The sequence below is a fragment of the Oncorhynchus gorbuscha genome, unplaced genomic scaffold, assembly GCF_021184085.1.
Source record: "Oncorhynchus gorbuscha isolate QuinsamMale2020 ecotype Even-year unplaced genomic scaffold, OgorEven_v1.0 Un_scaffold_867, whole genome shotgun sequence".
Lineage (NCBI taxonomy): Eukaryota > Metazoa > Chordata > Actinopteri > Salmoniformes > Salmonidae > Oncorhynchus > Oncorhynchus gorbuscha.
In genome coordinates, this window is record NW_025745851.1 from 170,620 (window position 1) to 191,678 (window position 21,059).

General features: G+C 41.4%; 2 protein-coding genes across 5 annotated transcripts; one reads left to right on the forward strand and one right to left on the reverse strand.

The window, feature by feature from the left end:
- Positions 1-48: 48 nt before the first annotated feature.
- LOC124020634 (NLR family CARD domain-containing protein 3-like) lies at positions 49-12,449 on the reverse strand. Of its 4 annotated transcripts, none has more exons than XM_046335875.1 (11): positions 12,317-12,414; positions 6,901-6,955; positions 6,122-6,279; positions 5,737-5,850; positions 5,514-5,627; positions 5,340-5,402; positions 3,104-4,870; positions 2,773-2,946; positions 1,947-2,120; positions 1,371-1,544; positions 49-1,095 (listed from the first exon to the last, which is right to left on the reverse strand). In XM_046335875.1, exons 1-11 carry the CDS (start codon positions 12,397-12,399, stop codon positions 1,083-1,085), a joined length of 2,889 nt encoding a protein of 962 aa, XP_046191831.1. In that variant the 5' UTR covers positions 12,400-12,414; the 3' UTR covers positions 49-1,082. The 4 variants fall into 4 exon arrangements, with proteins under 4 accessions (XP_046191831.1, XP_046191830.1, XP_046191832.1 ...); XM_046335874.1 differs by having other exon boundaries at positions 5,340-5,405; XM_046335876.1 differs by lacking the exon at positions 6,901-6,955 and having other exon boundaries at positions 5,340-5,405; positions 6,122-6,274; positions 12,317-12,449.
- A 3,568-nt stretch (positions 12,450-16,017) lies between these two features.
- Positions 16,018-21,049, forward strand: jmjd8 (jumonji domain containing 8). The gene is made up of 9 exons (XM_046335881.1): positions 16,018-16,787; positions 16,955-17,050; positions 17,174-17,222; positions 17,326-17,422; positions 17,503-17,571; positions 17,756-17,875; positions 18,601-18,668; positions 19,753-19,884; positions 20,481-21,049. The coding sequence occupies exons 1-9, from the start codon at positions 16,699-16,701 to the stop codon at positions 20,559-20,561; spliced, it is 801 nt and encodes a 266-aa protein (XP_046191837.1). The 5' UTR covers positions 16,018-16,698; the 3' UTR covers positions 20,562-21,049.
- The last annotated feature ends 10 nt before the right edge of the window (positions 21,050-21,059 follow it).

The following is a 21,059-nucleotide window of genomic DNA, read 5'->3' on the forward strand; positions in this document are numbered from 1 at the left end:
ATAGCTGTGGAAACCAAGTCATTCAATTAATCACAGATTGACACAATGTCACACGGCAACAGGACAGTTTTACTTCATATATTTAAGGAACATGAAATACAGGTTACCATAGATTAACACACAGGGTCACATAGAATGTAAGAAATGCTACTTGTTTTAAACCCCAAGGTGCTACAATAAAAACACATCCAAGCAATGAGTATTCAATAGTAGAAAGACTACAGAGGCCTATAATACACTGTATAATAATAATAATGTATCTATAATACACTGAAATAAAAAGATAGGTAAGACGTACAGCACAGTTACTTGTAAGGACATAAACTATTCAAATGTTTTTTTGGGGGGTAAATTCTGAATATGTCGGCTCAGTTGGAAATGACCTTTACATTTCTATAGTGCAATCTGTACCGCTTCAGTTATATACAGATTGAATAGCGCCCCAAGTCATACACGGCAATAGGAATAACTAACTACTATTATTCATTTTACTGTTAAAATTAAATACTACTTATATTCAATCAATTGGACTATTATTAAATTTGTATTATTAATTTTGAATATACAGTATATCAAATATTAAAACAGGGTTACATACAATTTGAATAATTCTACATTACTATAATAAAAAATATATATATTTGTAACACGCTTTTCAAAAACCCAAGATGCTACAATAAAAATCTAAGCAATTAGTACAACTCACATGACAATCCAGACATCAAATACACTGAAATAAAGCTATCAGTCTGGTAAGATGTACAACAGAGTTACTAGGAAGACAATAAGGTTGTTGAGAACATGTGACACTGGGTGCTGTAGTTGTCCTGGAGGGCAGGCAGTGTGCCCCCAGTGATGCATTGGTTGAGGGAGAGGTATTTTCCTGGCACCACTTCACCGGGGCTCTCTGATTGATTGGGCGATTAAAAAGGAGCTATCATTGTTGATTCGAAGCATTGAATATTTAAATACACGCACTTTGAAATTTATTTTGTAACTGTCCCAGAAGCATTTAACTGCAGCACACTCCCACAACCAAGGATTTTGAGTTGAGGCCATTCCTTCACTGAATCTGTGAGCTGTCAATCATTTAACCTGGGAAGGAAAGAAGGGAAGTGGATCTAAGTCCTCATACAGCAGCTTAGACATATAGGGTTCGTATTCACTAGACACCAAAGAGAAGAACACTGAACAAAACGGGCAGGAACTACCTGAACTTGTCCAATAAGAAACTAACATGTGTTGCAAAATGTTTCTCTACAGTTTGCACAAATGAATATGATCCGGGTGTCTGGATGTCTACAATGGCTAATGACTAATTGTTCACTATATTACTGTGTTCATAAAACTGTGATCTTAAAAAAACTCACCGCAGTGTCTTCAGTGTATAGAGGGGATCCTCTTGTACAGAAGAGAGCAGCTTTACTCCAGAGGCTCCTGGAGTATTTCCACTCAGGTCCAGCTCCTTCAGGTGGGAGGCGTTTGACCTCAGAGCTGAAGCCAGAGAAGTACAGCCTTCCTCTGTGATGCTGCAGCCTGACAGCCTGTGGAAAGTGAGGGGGAAAAGTTACACAGTATAAAATATTACAGAAAATGTCAGTTTAGCATCTAAAGATGATACAATTAATGATAAAAAACTGACAAATTGTCATTGATTATGACATCAGAGACCAATCCCAATTATGACATCAGAGACCAAGTCCCAATTATGACATCAGAGACAAAGGTTGGAATTTAATCCACGTTTTGAGCAGAGACTGGACAGCCGACAATGCTGACAACATTATCCCAATGTTTGTGGAAATCGCATTCACTCTAAATGTAGCGCATGTTGATTGAACATAAATGGGCTTTGAAAGTCACACTGTCAGCTGTCCAGTGCACTGCCTTGGATTAAATCCAGGACCAAGTGAAATGTAAGTTAAACTCTGTGAGGGTTGCCTTACCTCAGTGTCTCCAATTTACATTGAGGATTCTCAAGTCCAGCACAGATGAATGTCACTCCTGAATCCTGGAGTTCATTTCCTCCCAGGTCAAGCTCTCTCAAACTTGAGGTGTTTGAGCTGAGAGTTAAAGCCAGCACCTCACAGGATTTGTCAGTTAGGTTGCAATCATTCAACCTGGAGAGATAATGCGGTTTAGTATCGCACACAAATCTATAACTACATTTACAACATGACGAATGTACATCTTCATATTTACAACATCCATTTCACTTTGCAGTGGAGACAGTCACAAAGTGTTAAGGGAATTTGTATCTATAATGACTGATTATGTATACATTTAAATCAGGATGTACTAATCAGAATACTAAATGTTACTGTATATGTATGAATTGTCTTATCTGATCCCAGTACCGAATATAATGTGTGAATGTGGTCAAGAGTTTAGAACAATGACTATCTGTTCCTTGGTACAAATGAATCAGACTGGCTAGAATGCTTATCTACACGAGAAAACCTTGACTCGTAAATTATATTAAATTGGTAGGGAGACGGATGTGGGAAGGCTCAAGATACAGCCTTTGTACTGGAACGTAGATGGCGCGGGGTGGTATTGGAACTAATGATGTCATTTTCAGTTTATAACCTGTGGTAACCTGTATTGCGGGAGTACTCTCTTGAATAAAGGCTGCTATTTGACTTTAAGATCTGGCTCTGTCCATTCCTATAAAATAAGGGTCTTACAAATTCTTATGAATTGACAGAGTGTTTAATTTTAATTGGGAATTAAAACAGAGGAATAAAATTCCTTCAATACAAAGTCACTCACTTCAATGTCTCCAGTTTACAGTGTGGATCCTCCAGTCCAGCAGAGAGCAGCTTCACTCCTGAATCCTGGAGTTTATTACCACTCATATCCAGCACTCTCAGACAGCATGAGTTTGATTTGAGAACAGAAGCCAGTGCCTCAAAACTTTTCTTGGTGAGTTTACATTCGTTCAGCCTGTGGAAAACATAGCTGCATCTTAAGATACCCAGGTGCCCACAAATAAATGCCCCGTTTGGGACTGAATTGTCAGCCTAACTATTCATTCAAACTGATGTTCATTATTATGTTACATTAGCATGCTGTTTGGAAATCAATTTGACTAAGCACTTACAGGGCTGTTCTAGAGGATCTGACAACTGGGAGAAGTTTGAGAAGAGCCGCATCTGATCTGATGTATTTCTTCAGGTCAAACACATCCAGCTTCTCGGAGGTCAGCAACATGAAGACCAGAGCTGACCACTGTCCAGGTGAGAGTTTAGATTTTGAGAGACTTCCTGATCTCAGGTAGCTTTGGATTTCCTCCTCTAGAGAATGATCATTCAGTTCATTCAGACAGTGGAACAGATTGATGCACCTCTCCAGGGGGAGGTTCTTCCTGATCTTCTCCTTGATGTACTTGACTGTTTCCTTGTTGTTCTGTGAGCTGTTTCCTGTTGGTGTCAGTAGGCCTTGTAGGAGATGCTGATTGGACTGCAGTGAAAGGCCAAGAAGGAAGCGGAGGAAAAGGTCCAGATGGCCATTTTCAAACTGCAAGGCCTTGTCCACTGCATCTTCATATAGACTGTTTTTGTTGCGGAGGCATTTCTCTTGAGCCATCAGATTGTTGTTGTTGTTAGTGAACATGAGGAACACATATAGTGCAGCCAGAAACTCCTGGATACTCAGATGTACAAAGCAGTACACCTTCATCTGGTTAAGGCCAGACTCTTCTCTGAAGATCTGAGTGCACACTCCAGAGTACACAGACGCATCCTTGATGTCAATGCCACACTCTCTCAGGTCTTCCTCATAGAATATCAGATGGCCTTTTTCTAGCTGTTGAAAAGCCAGTTTTCCCAGTGCGTGAATCATCTCTTTATCCCAGTGAGAATCGTTGGCATGCTCTACAGGATATTTCTGAGTCCTCAGTTTTGACAGGAAGATCATGAGGTGAGCGTACATTTGAGTTAGATTCTTGGGGATCTCTCGACTCTCTGCTTCAACCAATAGTCTCTCTAGGACAGTGGCTGAAATCCAACAGAACACTGGAATGTGGCACATGATGTGGAGGCTCCTTGATGTCTTTATGTGTGAGATGATTCTGCTGGCCAGGTCCTCCTCACCAATTCTCTTCCTGAAGTACTCCTCCTTCTGTGGGTCATTGAATCCTCGTACCTCTGTCACCTGGTCAACACACTCAGGAGGGATCTGATTGGCTGCTGCAGGTCGGGATGTTATCCAAATGTGAGCAGAGGGAAGCAGATTCCCTTTGATGAGGTTTGTCAGAAGAACATCCACTGAAGTTGACTCTGTGACATCACAGCAGATCTTATTATTCTGGAAGTCTAGAGGAAGGCGACATTCATCCAGACCATCAAAAACAAACACAATATTTTTGTTTTCTGAGATTTCTGATACTTTTGTTTCTATAAAGGAGTGATGAAGTAGTTCTATCAGACTTAGATTTTTATCTCTCATCAAGTTCAGATCCCGAAAAGGAAGTGGAAAGATGATCTGGATGTCTTGATTTGCTTTTTCTTCAGCCCAGTCCAACATGAACTTCAGCACAGACACTGTTTTTCCAATGCCAGCAACTCCCCTTGTCAGCACTGTTCTGATAGGCTTGTCTTGTCCAGGTAAGGGTTTGAAGATGTCATTGAGTTGGATTGATGTCTCGTGTTGTACTGTAAACCTGCATGCTGTCTCAATCTGTCTTACCTCATGTTCATAATTAACCTCTCCACTTCCACCTTGTGTGATGTAGAGATCTGTGTAGATGTTGTTAAGAGGTGTTTTTTTAGCTTGATCCTCAATGCCTTCAAATAAAGAATATGTCCTATTCCTCAAGTAGGATTTCATTTTCTCCTGGATTTCTGTCTTAGTGGAAACAGTGTTGTACCTATGTGTGGAAAAAAAGATGTTCATTGTTGAATTGAATTATATTTGTTTGTGTAAAAAAAATGTAAAATATGAACTCTAACCTGAATGTGATTAATGATGAAACAGTACATGGTTTGACATCCTAGAGTTAGCTCGGCTAAGTGAAAATTAAGCCACAAAATATGGTGCAATTGCTGAGAGACAATGCACTCTGCATCTCCTGATAGTTACACTTAACATTGGGTCCAGTCTCACTATTATAGTCATCATATTATTATTTTATCTACATTTCTAGTATAAAGTCAGACTGAATGATGTCCTGTAGACAATTAAAATCCTATGAGAAGCTAAATGGGGCGTCCTGAATGATGAACTGGATGCTATTATCTGGAAATGCACAGAGTAAAGGTACTAGATGTCATCAGACACAAGTATGGTGAAATAAACTAGAAAACAGGTAGGAAGCAGTGTAAACTGCAATCACTTACACTTTGTCATCAGTAGGGACTCTGGGTTGGTGATCCATTGACTGGTCATTCTCCTCAGAGATACTGCTGGGTAGAAATGAGCACAGAGAACAATAACATCAGTCTTCATCTATACAGAAGATGGTAAATAAAAGGAAATGCCATAATCAAACACCATGTTATGTCTCAGTTCACCTTTTCCCAGCGGATACTTCTCCATCACTGAAGAAAATAGGAAGTCCCATCGACAGGTCACTCTTCATGGAGACACAGCTTGGTGCAGGTGAGACTGGTCTGTCTGTCTTGATCCTATTTAAGTGTTTAAATCCAAAACAGAACAGTTTTCACACACTTAAGATTTGTTTTACTTTTGTATTTCCCATGATTGCAGATTTGAAAGAATAGTCTCAGATCTCACCTTTGCTCAGTGGAAAGTTCTGCTTTCCTAAAGAGAATAGGAAGTCCCATTGACTGGTCACTCTTCATGGAGACACCACTAGGTGCAGGCGAGACTGGTCTGTCTGTCTTGATCCTGTTTAGAGCAGGATATTAATATACAACATGGAGTGCGTGCACTTATAAAAATGTTAACTGTTTTTTTCTATGGTTACTTTATAATTGTCATCAGTCTTAATTCATATAACAGCTAGGAATAGATTTGTGATATAGTAAATGTATCCAACAAAATGTCTGATTCACTTGATCTATTGTATGAAATAAAGACAAATCACAACAATACTGGCTTGTTCGATAGTTGTTACAAACTCTCAACTCCTTCACAATGACCTATTTGATGATCTTACCTCTTAAGTTCCCTGTCAGTGTCCTGTTCTGTAGGAAAACTCCTTTTAAGGGACATTTCTCCCTCACTCCCGGAGGGACTCATTCTAGAAGCAGTGGCTTCCTCGTCAAACGATTCTTTCTCCCCAGAGAGACTCATTTTGACCCCTTGTACACTGGACTTTTAAAAAACAACACCTTTTACAACACTTGCAGCCTAATGGTAGATCACTTTTAAGCTAAACAGAAATACAACTTCTGAGACTGGTGTAACCCAGCTTGCATCCTTTCTCAAGTAAAACACAACTAAACTGAAAGCAGGAAATGGAGAAAAAAGTCCCTATTTTAACATTGAGGTCATAGAGTTCTGAAAGGTTCAGATTATATACAGGGTAGATTCCACTATCAATGAATATAACAAAAACATGATGTGCTAGAAGTGTGTGGTTGATTTGAGAGTTGTGAGCATTGAAAACCAGAGATACATAGCATGTGGATAGTTGGGGAATTTTTTCCTCCCGAGCATAAAACCATGAAGTATATTCCAAGTTTAATAAAGCAATGTTAGGAGACAAACATAATCCACCAATCACAAGTGGGATTCTGATCTGCTCTGAAAATAGTCTTAACGTCTTAAGATCTGAAAAGGATACTGTGGCTAGCACTGCAGGAGTGGTAGCAGCCTAATGTAATCTCAATTAAGAATGTCATGTAATGTTTATTAACAATGTTGGTTGATGATGACAATAACACAGGTGAGTCAAATTATCCTTTCAAATGAACTGTGTTCAAGGGGTCCTACAATGTGCCTCTCCTCGGGGGAACCTATGGCAGACCTCTGATCAGGATGTGCTGATCTGTGAACACACCAAGCACTTTATTTGACACACACTGAAGAAATGGTTAAAGTAACTGTCCAGTGAAAATCTCACTTTTAAAAGTTCATATTCTGCTAACTCACACCCAAATAATGTTGTTGACTCATACCCAAGTAATGTTGTTGACTCGTCCTATACTCGAAAAAAACACTTAAAACCCCCAACAACAAACCATCTCAAACAGACCGTATCAAATATGCTTGCTATAAATGTCAATGATGTGAATATTTTTAATGAGGGTTTATGCTCGCACCATTCTGTTGTTAGGGTACGCTCGCACCATTCTGTTGTTAGGGTACGCTCGCACCATTCTGTTGTTAGGGTACGCTCGCACCATTCTGTTGTTAGGGTACGCTCGCACCATTCTGTTGTTAGGGTACGCTCGCACCATTCTGTTGTTAGGGTACGCTCGCACCATTCTGTTGTTAGGGTACGCTCGCACCATTCTGTTGTTAGGGTACGCTCGCACCATTCTGTTGTTAGGGTACGCTCGCACCATTCTGTTGTTAGGGTACGCTCGCACCATTCTGTTGTTAGGGTACGCTCACACCATTCTGTTGTTAGGGTACGCTCACACCATTCTGTTGTTAGGGTACGCTCACACCATTCTGTTGTTAGGGTACGCTCACACCATTCTGTTAGGGTACGCTCACACCATTCTGTTAGGGTACGCTCACACCATTCTGTTGTTAGGGTACGCTCACACCATTCTGTTGTTAGGGTATGCTCACACCATTCTGTTGTTAGGGTACGCTCACACCATTCTGTTGTTAGGGTACGCTCACACCATTCAAAAACAGAAAATGGAATGTTAAAATCCTCCAAGCACTTGGCAGTATGGTCTCCGGTGGCATTTGGGCATGGCATTCTGGAAAAAATATACGTCTTGAAAAATTCAGTACTTGGGCACATCTTCCCATTATAAACCAACTAATATGGCTTTAAATGATATTGTACCACTATGATAACATTGTGCAACCAGTGGGAGTATAAAACCAATGATTCTATGGGTAACACCCATAGAAATATAATTAGTTATATTTACAGTGGGGCAAAAAAGTATTTAGTCAGCCACCAATTGTGCAAGTTCTTCCACTTAAAAAGATGAGAGAGGCCTGTAATTTTCATCATAGGTACACTTCAACTATGACAGACAAAATTAGAAAAAAAAAGAAAATCACATTGTAGGATTTTTAATGAATTTATTTGCAAATTATGGTGGAAAATAAGTATTTGGTCACCTACAAACAAGCAAGATTTCTGGCTCTTACAGACCTGTAACTTCTTCTTTAAGAGGCTCCTCTGTCCTCCACTCGTTACCTGTATTAATGGCACCTGTTTGAACTTGTTATCAGTATAAAAGACACCTGTCCACAACCTCAAACAGTCACACTCCAAACTCCACTATGGCCAAGACCAAAGAGCTGTCTAAGGACACAAGAAACAAAATTGTAGACCAGCACCAGGCTGGGAAGACTGAATCTGCAATTGGTAAGCAGCTTGGTTTGAAGAAATCAACTGTGGGAGCAATTATTAGGAAATGGAAGACATACAAGACCACTGATAATCTCCCTCGATCTGGAGCTCCACGCAAGATCTCACCCCGTGGGGTCAAAATTATCACGAGCACGGTGAGCAAAAATCCCAGAACCACACGGGGGGACCTAGTGAATGACCCGCACAGAGCTGGGACCAAAGTAACAAAGCCTACCATCAGTAACACACTACGCCGCCAGGGACTCAAATCCTGCAGTGCCAGACGTGTCCCCCTACTTAAGCCAGTACATGTCCAGGCCCGTCTGAAGTTTGATAGAGAGCATTTGGATGATCCAGAAGAAGATTGGGAGAATGTCATATGGTCAGATGAAACCAAAATAGAAGTTTTTGGTAAAAACTCGTCATGTTTGGAGGACAAAGAATGGTGAGTTGCATCCAAAGAACACCATACCTACTGTGAAGCATGGGGGTGGAAACATCATGCTTTGGGGCTGTTTTTCCGCAAAGGGACCAGGACGACTGATCCGTGTAAAGGAAAGAATTAATCGGGCCATGTATCGTGAGATTTTGAGTGAAAACCTCCTTCCATCAGCAAGGGCATTGAAGATTAAACGTGGCTGGGTCTTTCAGCGTGACAATGATCCCAAACACACCGCCCGGGCAACGAAGGAGTGGCTTCGTAAGAAGCATTTCAAGGTCTTGGAGTGGCCTAGCCAGTCTCCAGATCTCAACCCCTTAGAAAATCTTTGGAGGGAGTTGAAAGTCCGTGTTGCCCAGCAACAGCCCCAAAACATCACTGCTCTAGAGGAGATCTGCATGGAGGAATGGGCCAAAATACCAGCAACAGTGTGTGAAAACCTTGTGAAGACTTACAGAAAACGTTTGACCTGTCATTGCCAAAGGGTATATAACAAAGTATTGAGGTAAACTTTTGTTATTGACCAAATACTTATTTTCAACCATAATTTGCGTTTAGATGTTACAATTGTAATAACACATATTTTTGCAAAGGTGTTGTGTCTGGTCCTTGCATTGCTCAGAACTGTTGACCCAACTCAATAGGTGGCCTGTCACAAACCTGTGTGTCTTATGTCCTGGTTGAGGCCTTCCCCTTATCAAACAGTAGGCATGGTCTGGTTGTTGTGCCATTTTAGCTAACCCTAGTCGACAGGTGTTACTACAATATACTAGTCATGTCCGCAAAAACACTACAGTATACTACAGTCATGTCCACAAAAACACTACAGTATATACACATTTATTTAGACTATAATATTTTTCATTGGGGCGGCAGGGTAGCCTAGAAGTTAGAGCGTTGGACTAGTAACCGAAAGGTTGCAAGTTCGAATCCCCCAAGCTGACAAGGTACAAATCTGTCGTTCTGCCCCTGAACAGGCAGTTAACCCACTGTTCCTAGGCCATCATTGAAAATAAGAATTTGTTCTTAACTGACTTGCCTAGTAAAATAAAGGTAAAAAAAAGATACATATATTTTTCATGTGTGTATTTTCAATGTGGGTTAGCTGATTGAACTAACTTGTGTTATTCTCAACACATTTATAAATGCATTGTATCCACATGTGGTTGTATTGTGTTTTTAAATCAATCAAGGGATTCTACAGTATACTACACAATTCTATATTGCTCGAAATCAGGAGAGTCCCGTCATCCCGAGGACGATAACAAAATATGTCTGGGATTGTTCAAAACAGACGTTAGGACAGTTGCGGGACGATAGGCCAGAAAAATATGAAATGCATACAACAGTGATTCCATACTAAAATGTTTAAACACAAAGACGAGGCTGATGAAACATACCACAACATTTAGCTTAAAAGTTGATAAACTATGAATAATTCACATTAGCGCAGCAATGTTTTCACTTGTCTCGGCCATGAGTGAATGTTCCAGAATGCTACTACGGGAGAACACCATTCTCAAACGTGCAGCTGATGCGAGTGGTTTTTATAATGCCATAGAGATGGATATAAAGCCTAATGGTAAAAACGTAGAAAGAGGGAGTATCAGAAGATGCAACAATAGGATTGCACCTTACGGCATTTGGACAGTTGAAGAAATGGTTTCAATGACATATCAGGAAATCTTTGCTTTTTTTCTATGGTTCGGATTTTGGCGGTAGGCTATTAAAAGCAAGGTCAAATAGTTTATGTCCAGGTTTCAAACAATGATATGGCTATCTATGCATCGCATATGTAATTATTTAGGTTATGGAAATGTATAACATTAGAATATCATTCCAATGTTGGGGAAATAGACCTATTAGAATGTACATTTGACTCTCTCCCAGCCGCCGGCCTGGAGCGGAGGTTGTGTGTGCCGGGAGTTGCTGTGGCTTTGCTGGCATATGCATATCACTTTTTGTTGTTGTTGCCACACCAAGATTGACATGCTAAAATCGCCACTGTAAACAATATACCACATTACTTCTTACTAGTAACACATTTGTTGTTTTAGATAAATTACAAAGCATGCTCATCAATTGTTTTGTGTTTTGTTGGTGTAATTTTAGCAGAAAAAACATTTTGGTTGGTTAAAAAAAAACTTAAATGGCTGGTAGATTGCTTGTTATCTACACTGGCCACACTGGCATGTGTACCAAAAAGTAGATTTTAGTCCCTGTCCGTTAAGCACGTGGTGGTGTTCAAAAAGACCAAGGCGACCATTCTTCAGTCACTAAAGAGGCATTACTATTTTCCTTTTTTTATTTCGCTAATTTTTATAAATATTTTTTTTCAACTCTGCATTGTAGGGAAAGGGCTCGTAAGTAAGCATTTCACAGTCAAGTCTACAGCTATTGTATTCGGGGCATGTGACAAATACAATTAGATTTGATTTTAGCGTGACCTGAACCAGTCACACAAAGGATCTCATGATGTAGGCCTACGTTTTGATAGTGTTTCTACTTAAGCCTTTGTGTGTTTACATTTTTTAAATAATTGTAGGTTACTACCTTTAGCACTTCAAGTTAATAAAGTATTTTAATCTTATAATCTTTTGTTTTTTAAGCAAGACCTCACTGCTTTAGGCCACAGTCACGTGTTCACAATTATTTTAGAGATGGGTGGGTCTAAGGCTGAAGAGGGTGTGAACGAAGCTAAATGGACGTAAACAAAGAGCAGCACTCCAGGTGTACTTTTATCCAATTTAAAATGTTTGAACATAAGACCGAAAAGAGGTCGTCGATCACGTTGTTTTGGAGGGGGACTATGTAGCAATTTTCACTCCACCCCTTCCATAGCCCCCAATGTAATGTTTAACAAAAACCTGTTTTCATCAATTACGTATTACATTTTCTTGTTGGCAGAATAAGTGGCCATTGATTTAAATTAAATATCACTTGAATGACGTATGTACACAGCAATGTTTTGAAATGTGAGGATTCCTAATTACCATACAAGTGATCGTTAGTGCTGCTGGCAGAACTCTGGTTTTGTTTATGGACGTGACGCAGATACTTTTGTAACTTCCCTAAAATCGGATATAAGGAGAAACTTTGCCTACCCCATATATCATTACTATTTGACAATGCATCCGAAATTAATTGTGCATTCCAACGGAATATCAAGACAAGAAATGTGTTTTCCGCAAAGGGAGCAAGTCTTTGCAATACGTAATGGAATATATTTTAATTACAAGCCTGGCTTGTAAACCATTTTTAGTTTCACTTCCTTACCAGGACGAACTACGCAAATTTATAACATTTTTGTTCTTCCAGTATAGGATACAGGTCCTGTAAATTCATGGATTTGAACAGTATGGTAGGCCTAGCCTACTTTGTTAATGGCTACATGTATATTAAGACATTCAGAAAAAGTTGCCTGCCTTTGTATCCCGAAAACAGATTTCATTTTCCAGATCTCTTCTTCGTGTAGCTTCCATTGCTGTTTTTCACAGTTTTCTGTCATCTTCTTCTGTGGAGTTTATCAGCAGTTTGCATCCAATATCATGCTGCATTACCGCCACCTACTGTACTAGAGTACGGCCAGAGACAGGGAGGAACTTTAACAGTTTGCATTTCACATTTGTTAATTAAACTATTTATGAAATTGCACTGTCATCTAACCCTATATACACCACATGACCAAAAGTATGTGGAGATGTTGAACATCTCATTCCAAAATCATGGGAATTAATGGGGAGTTGGAAAGCCTTCCCACTCTCTGGGAATGTTTTCCACTAGATGTTGGAACATAGCTGTGGAGACTTCCATTCAGCCACAAGAGCATTAGTGAGGTTGGGCACTAATGTTGGCCGATTAGGCCTGACTCGCAGTCGGCGTTCCAATTCATCCCAAAGGATTTTGATGGAGTTGAGGTCAGGGCTCTGTGCAGGCCAGTCAAGTTCCTCCACACCGATCTTTAAAACCAACTTTTCTGTCTGGACCTTGCTTTGTGAATGCATTGTCGTGCTGAAACAGGAAGGGCCTTCCCCAAACTGTTGCCACACAGTTGGAAGAAAAAAATGGTCTACAATGTCATTGTATGCTGTAGCATTAAGATTTCCTGTTCACTGGAACTAAGGGGCCTAGCCCGAACCATGAAAAACAGCCCCAGACCATTATTCCTCCTCCACCAAATTTTACAGTTGGCACTATGCATTGGTGCAGGTAGCGTTCTCCAGGAATCTGCCAAACCCATATTAGTCCGTCGGACTGCCAGATGGTGAAGTGTGATTCATAACTCAGGAGAACACGTTTCCACTGCTCCAGAGTCCAATGGCGACAAGCTTTACATGACTCCAGCCGACGCTTGGCATTGCGCATGGTGATCTTAGGCTTGTGTGCGGCTGCTCGGCCATGGAGACCTATTTTAGTAAGCTCCCGACGAACAGTTATTGTGCTGACGTTGCTTCCAGAGGCAGTTTGGAACTCAATAGTGAGTGTTGCAACCGTAAAGCACTCTGTTCTGTGAGCTTGTGTGGCCAAGGGATGTGTCGTTGTAGCTCCTAGATGTTTCCACTTCACAATAGCAGCACTTACAGTTGACTGAGGCAGCTCTAGCAGGGCAGAAATTTGATGAACTGACTTGTTGGAAAGGTGGCATCCTATGATGGTGCCACATTGAAAATCACTGAGAACATCAGTAAGGCCTGTCTACGGACAATGTTTGTCTATGGAGATTGCATGACTGTGTGCTCAATTGCATACACCTGTCAGCAACAGGAAATGGCAGAATTCACTCATTTGAAGGAGTGTCCACATACTTTTGTATATATAGTGTATTTGGTGGAGCTAATGCAATATAATGTGGATGTCAATCACCATTAAACCTCAACGAAGAAGAATATTCACGCCTCCAGTTGTCTGATGACAACGCCTTGGTTGTTTTAGTTGTCAGTGGCAACAAAGAACCAGCATCATAACACAGGTTTCTGAGGGCATAACTGCATCACAACCTTTTGTTTCACAATGATGGGTATAAATATTTATCTTTATTTGTTTATGTTCCTGCTGAAGATCTAATCTCTTGCTGGGATGTGTTCAATATGGGCACACTAAAGCAAAACATTTTGCAATGGAAAATTGACATCTAGTTCAGGCATATTGACTTCCCTATTTCACATTCACATAAAACATATTTTTCAACTACTGAACATGGCTATGGAACTGCAAACAGGCGTACAGACAAATGCCCCTTTTAAAACTATCAACAATCCTCCCGTCATTTAAGTAGGCTCTGAATGGAACTGACTGTACAGGTGAAAGCCCCTTTGTTCACTTTTAAAGATGAAAATCTGCAGTTGAGGAAATAGTGCCACTGTCCCCCCACAGATGTTGTTATTGTTTTAGTATTATTGACAAAGCATAGCTGGGGAGTGTTGTGCATCATGGTATTGTTTTAGTTTTATTGACAAAGCATAGCTGGGGAGTGTTGTGCATCATGGTATTGTTTTAGTTTTATTGACAAAGCAGAGCTGGAGAGTGTTGTGCCTCATGGTATTGTTTTAGTTTTATTGACAAAGCAGAGCTGGCGAGTGTTGTGCCTCATGGTATTGTTTTAGTTTTATTGACCAAACAGAGCTGGGGAGTGTTGTGCATCATGGTATTGTTTTAGTTTTATTGACAAAGCAGAGCTGGGGAGTGTTGTGCATCTTGGTATTGTTTTAGTTTTATTGACAAAGCAGAGCTGGGGAGTATTGTGCCTCATGGTATTGTTTTGGGGACATTACATATGTTGCTATTCTATCACTGGTACAATGATGCCCAAGGGGAAAAATAACAGTGTTTGTTGTTTGCAGTAATTTCTTTGTTGTTGTAATATCCCACAAGGGCAGTTTCACCAATAAGGATTCCAGCTTTAAGGAATAAGAACGGGTCTGAAATGTGTCAACCCAATCATAGTCTTGCACTACCAAGTCTCCTTTTCACTGGCTTTTGGAACAAATGTAAAACGGTATTTCTTGAGGGGAGGACAGCTCATAATAATGGCTGGAGTGGCGTATAATGGCTGGAATGGAGTGAATGGAATGGTGTCTAGCTCATGTTTGAAACCATTCCATTCACTCCATTTCAGCCATTATTATGAGCCGTCCTCCCTTCAGTAGCCTCCACTGGTATATACAGTATACTGTACATAGAATCGGAGTTGTCAACTGTGATTGAGAGGTCTTGGAGTGGGTAGGCCTTCCTCGGGAGGAAGAGCAGCTCTCTCCTCGCCTTGTCAAGACTGAGCTTGAAGTGGTAGGTAGGCCAGAAACCCAGCTGAGATACGTGTCACCACATGGGTGTCAGAGGGGAGGAAGGGGGGAAAAAGAGTTGAGTGTCATCCACATAACAACGTTAAGACACCATGTGAGCATATGCAACAGAGTTAAAAAGGTGCCGTAAGCCAACTCCACAGCTACCTCAAAATGTCGCCAACTCCACAGCTAGCTCGAAATGTCGCCAACTCCACAGCTAGCTCGAAATGTCGCCAACTCCACAGCTAGCTCGAAATGTCGCCAACTCCACAGCTAGCTCGAAATGTCGCCAACTCCACAGCTAGCTCGAAATGTCGCCAACTCCACAGCTAGCTCGAAATGTCGCCAACTCCACAGCTAGCTTGAAATGTCGCCAATGGACATATCAAATTAGATATTTGTTCTATAGTTCAATCGGTTCGTACGTTGTCAAGGAGGACGGTCACATGTGTTTAAGAGCAGAGGATCACTATTTCTAGCCCAGTATGTTACAGGGACAGTGGAGGAAGCTATACTGTAGACAGCACACTGACAACACAGTTGCAGGTGCCTTGGTGGAAGAGTTGGGCAACGCCTCACAGCAAGAACTGGCTAATCAGGTGCACTCCATGATGAGATCGCACTGCAGTAGTTAGTGCAGCTGGTGGCCACATCAGATACTGACTGTTACTTTTGGTTTTGACCCCCCCTTTGTTCAAGGACACATTATTCTGTTTGTTAGTCACATGTCTGTGAAACTTGTTCAGTTTATGTCTCAGATGTTGAATCTTGTTATGTTCATACAAATATTTACACATGTTCAGTTTGCTGGAAATATATGCAGTTGACAGTGAGAGGACATTTCTTTTTTTGCTGAGTTTACATGTATTCATCAAAAGGTGAACTGTGGTATACAAACAGAAATATACTATACCAAGCAAACGTTATACCTGGCTATTTTTGTATATAATTCTGCCAAAATAAATATAGTCAAAGTCTGTGAAGACAATTAGAAAGAGTTGTGGAGAAAATGTATGCCCTTTCATCAGTTGAAATTTGAAAACAAAAATACAAATTAAATGTACCCTATTAAAGGTATTACATTTGTGCAATTCAAATGGTCATTGCTGGAAGGGATGCAGCTAATGTCAAAATGTGCATGTTACAGTGGCGTCAGGGAGAATGCTAGCAAACCCTGGCCCATTTCCTAACCTCAACCTAATTCTCCTTACCTGGGACATTAATGACCTAATCTGCTGTAAATTCTCCTAACATGCTACGAAAGATCACTTCGGACATTAGCTGCATCCCGTCTAGCCAAAAACAATACAAATTGTACTTCTTGTAGATCCCTCCATAGACAGCTCGTTGGTCAAATGTGATTGGTCCATATGAACACTACAATTCAGGAAGAAGGAAATCAATAGCCAATGGGCATTGGCACAACCGGCAGGAGCAATCTAAAGCCTTTCTATTAGAAATACGTAACGTCATAAAGGTATACGGACATGAGGCGTACTTGCGAAGCACTGTAAAGCTATTTCCATATGGAATATAAACTCGGAATACAAGTGTTTCTCCTATTGTTTTGGAGATCGGCTTTAGATGCACTGGTGTCGGAGAATGACGGAGGCTGGTGAGTGGTTATTTTAGGATAAGTTACGTCTTTGACCATCTATAAATGACGGCTAATTCTATTCTTATTTTTTTCCACAGATTTGAACTTTTAATCTAACTAACTCTTACATGCATTCAATAATACTAGTATTCGTAGCCCAAAAAGCATTTTCCACTTTCATGCAGGTCGTCAAATTCAGAATACAGTTTGACTGATGAGGGTCCTTGCAACATTGACATCTGGGACAAAGCTTCGTTATCACATCGCCAGTTTATCCAACAGTACGTACTGTAGTCTATTTCATGTGTTCAGCCTGGGTGTGTTTGTAGTCTGTAAATCATTACACTGCGTGTTCTGCACCCATACATTGGAAACACCTCTTTTCTACCTCGTTTTATTCCCAGATATGCATACTCCAAACCAGTCATCCTTAAAGGTTTCTCTGACAATACGGTACGTGTGAATCAAAAAGGCAATTACAAAAATCAACTTGTCTCATAGGCCTTACTATCAGTATAGCAATGGGCTCTGGTGAATGTAATTGCTTTGTTTTCAGAAATTCCAGTTCTTGTGCTCCAAGTCGAGCCTGCTGCAGCAGTATGGAGAGAGGATGGTGAGGCTCAGTACTGCCAACACCTACTCTTACAGGAAAGGTACACACACAATGTAGTCATCCTAGAAGGTATTCAGTGTTCTCTATTTGTAGTACCTTACTTTGCCTCTTACCATTCAGTGGATGTCCGGTTTGAGGAGTTTGTGGATTTGCTGCTGAGGCCTCAGTCTGTGGACACACTGGGCAGTGGTGAGTTTGCTGTCTGGAACACCTCATGGTCGTTGTACAGTACATGAGCTCAACAGGCAAACCATGATCCGTAATATAATACAACATGTTATGTGATCACGCTGAAAAGTCAAAGCATTAACAGAAACAATGAAAAGTTCCCACAGCCAGACATCCTGTATCTCACCCGGTCTCTCTTTGACAGACACTCTGTATTTCTTTGGGGACAACAACTTCACGGAGTGGCACTCTCTGTTTGAGAACTACAAGGCACCACGCTACATGCTGCCTCACACCACAGGGGCCTACAGCTTCGGGATTGCAGGTCAGTGGATCTGTATGGCTGTTAGTACAGCTTCCCACTGTTGTGTCAAGTTGGCTGGATGTCCTTTGAGTGGTGGACCATTCTTGATACACACCGGAGACCGTTGAGCGTGAAAAACCCAGCAGTGTTACAGCTCTTGACACAAACCGGTGCACCTGGCATCTACTACCATACCCCATTCAAAGGCACTTAAATATCCTCTGAATGGCACACATACACAATCCACGTCTCAAGGCTTAAAAATCCTTCTTTAACCTGTCTCCTTCCCTTCATCTACACAGATTTGAAGTGGATTTACCAAGTGACATCAATAAGGGATCATAGCTTTCACCTGGTCAGTTCGTCATGGAAAGAGCAGGTGTTCCTCATGTTTGTACACAGTGTATAATATTATTAATATATTGTGGATTGCACTATACCAGGGTCAAGGGTTGGATATCATGTCGTACAGCTGCATATGGCGTTACCATCAGTAGCAGAGCGACTTGTACCGGACACAGAGTATGAGGCAAGAGGCTAAACTCTGATGCATTAACTGCCACCTGCAGCTATCAGTTTGGCAGAGAGCTGAACAAACCTCCATACACACTGATGCATCTGTGAGAAGAGGACATCTTAATAGTGTGTGTGATACATACAGCCAGTTACTGTGGTGACTGTAAAGAACAGGCTGTCATCCTCTGTTGAAGCTTACCTCCTGTGCCTTTATCTACCCACCCAACCAGGCCCGGGAACCGGTGTGCCCTTCCATTGGCATGGACCTGGCTACTCTGAGGTCATCTATGGCAGGAAGGTAAACAACACATTAACTGACAACTATCAAATCATGGTCCACCTAATGCTTCATCTTTTCTCCTAAGAATATCTTAAAATCAAGTCAGATTTATTTAAAGTGCATTTCACATGAGTCACAACACACTTTACATCAATAAAACAACAATAGGGCCTTGAATAATGGGGAAACGACAAACAAAATGAACATGTTTCAAATACAGCTGTCCCAGCCTCCCTAATGACACCAGGTTACAGCCTCCCTAATGACACCAGGTTACAGCCTCCCTAATGACACCTGGTTACAGCCTCCCTAATGACACCTGGTTACAGCCTCCCTAATGACACCTGGTTACAGCCTCCCTAATGACACCTGGTTACAGCCTCCCTAATGACACCTGGTTACAGCTGTCCCAGCCTCCCTAATGCCACCAGGTTACAGCTGTCCCTAATGACACCTGGTTACAGCTGTCCCTAATGACACCTGGTTACAGCTGTCCCTAATGACACCTGGTTACAGCTGTCCCTAATGCCACCAGGTTACAGCCTCCCTAATGACACCTGGTTACAGCTGTCCCTAATGACACCTGGTTACAGCTGTCCCTAATGACACCAGGCTACAGCTGTCCCAGCCTCCCTAATGACACCAGGCTACAGCTGTCCCAGCCTCCCTAATGACACCAGGCTACAGCTGTCCCAGCCTCCCTAATGACACCAGGCTACAGCTGTCCCAGCCTCCCTAATGACACCAGGCTACAGCTGTCCCTAATGACACCAGGTTACAGCCTCCCCAATGACACCAGGTTACAGCTGTCCCAGCCTCCCTAATGACTCCTGGTTAATGTTAACATTGGTCCAGCACCAGTAGGTAGGCTGGTGTAAGCCTGAATCCAGGGTCAGCCTCAACATCTACACTACCTTGTAATTGATGCTGTTAACCTTAGCACGCTACACTACCTTGTCATTGATGCTGTTAGCCTTAGCACGCTACACTACCTTGTCATTGATGCTGTTAGCCTTAGCACGCTACACTACCTTGTTGTAATTGATGCACGTCTGTTAAACACAACCGTACGAGATACATTTTCATTCTCCAACCACCACAGCGCTGGTTCCTGTACCCCCCGGACAAGGCGCCCCATTTCCACCCCAACTACACCACCCTGTCCTGGGTCAAAGACACATACCCTTACCTGCTTGAGGAGAAGCCCATAGAGTGCACCATCCGGCCAGGAGAGGTCAGAAAACTACCATTAAGGCTGTGTTCACAGCCCAATTCAGATCTCCCCTTCCTTCTACTAATTAATCTTTTGACCAATCAGATCAGCTTTTTACAATAATTGGTCAAAAGATCAGAATTGGTCTGCCTGTGCCAACGCAGCCATAATAGATTAGACTGTGGTTGTGGTTGAATATCGGAATACTTTTAACTGTCACCCTCCATCTACACAGGTCACTAACATCAGCTAAAATAATGTTGAATGCATTTTCCAACAGAACGAGGATAACAATCAGAGGGGTCATCATTTGGAGGAATTTCCACCATGAAATGTTAAACACATTTATCAACCATGGGTCACTAACATGAGCTAAATTTACTTTTGAGGCCATATTTCTTTTTGAAATTTCAACTATGGAATATTTTAAACACTTAACAACCATGGGGTCACTACGTTTGAGGCAAACATGACTTTTGAGCCATTGTTTTCACTGAATTGGAATGATAGGCTGCATTCAGATTATTTCTTGCCTTACCAAGGCACAGCAGGAAGATAATAATAAGTATTAATGACTTGTCACTCCAATGTCACTGACTTTGTGTTGTTGCTGATAGGTGCTGTATTTCCCTGACCGCTGGTGGCACGCCACGCTCAATCTGGACACCAGTGTCTTCATATCCACCTTCCTGGGCTGACCCCTGACCAAAGCCCTGTTTAGAATACTTTCAACATTCATCATTCCTTTTTCCCCTGAGGAAATCATAGATTTATTGCACAGTTCACACACACACAGTGGTTCCTGATTAGTGAGGGGGAGCAGGAAGGATGCACTTTTAAAAAGTATCATGTCAACTGAAATGGCACCACACCACTCCTGTCAATTGAAAACTGCCCAAAAAGTTATCAAAAGCTGTATTTCTGTTGTCGTCATAACTACTATGTAGATCAGTGTTCCATCTGTTCAGAGACAAAGAAACAAAGTGGTCAAAGACTATTGGAACGTCTGCTGACCAATAGGAGATGAGTGTGGCTTGTTCTGACTGTATTCCCTGGAAGTCACACACTGGTTTTCCAGCCGTTTCCACTTCTGGGACTTTTCCCATCGGTTCCATGGTACCGGGCCAACTAGGTCAAATGCAGCTAATATATTTGACATTTATTTAAATAAAGTACTTGAAAATAAGATGGACATT

Excerpts from the sequence above, each read along its gene's own strand:
- LOC124020634 (XM_046335874.1), bottom strand. The coding sequence starts at position 12,399 with ATGACAGAAAACTGTGAAAAACAGCAATGGAAGCTACACGAAGAAGAG. Across the intron at positions 6,956-12,316 it reads TCTGTTTTCGGGATACAAAG|ATCAGCACATCCTGATCAGA; the intron begins GCAGGCAACTTT and ends GTGTGTTCACAG. Across the intron at positions 5,628-5,736 it reads GAACTTTCCACTGAGCAAAG|GATCAAGACAGACAGACCAG; the intron begins GTGAGATCTGAG and ends ACACTTAAATAG.
- jmjd8 (XM_046335881.1), top strand. The coding sequence starts at position 16,699 with ATGGAATATAAACTCGGAATACAAGTGTTTCTCCTATTGTTTTGGAGA. Across the intron at positions 16,788-16,954 it reads TCGGAGAATGACGGAGGCTG|GTCGTCAAATTCAGAATACA; the intron begins GTGAGTGGTTAT and ends ACTTTCATGCAG. Across the intron at positions 17,423-17,502 it reads CACCTACTCTTACAGGAAAG|TGGATGTCCGGTTTGAGGAG; the intron begins GTACACACACAA and ends CTTACCATTCAG.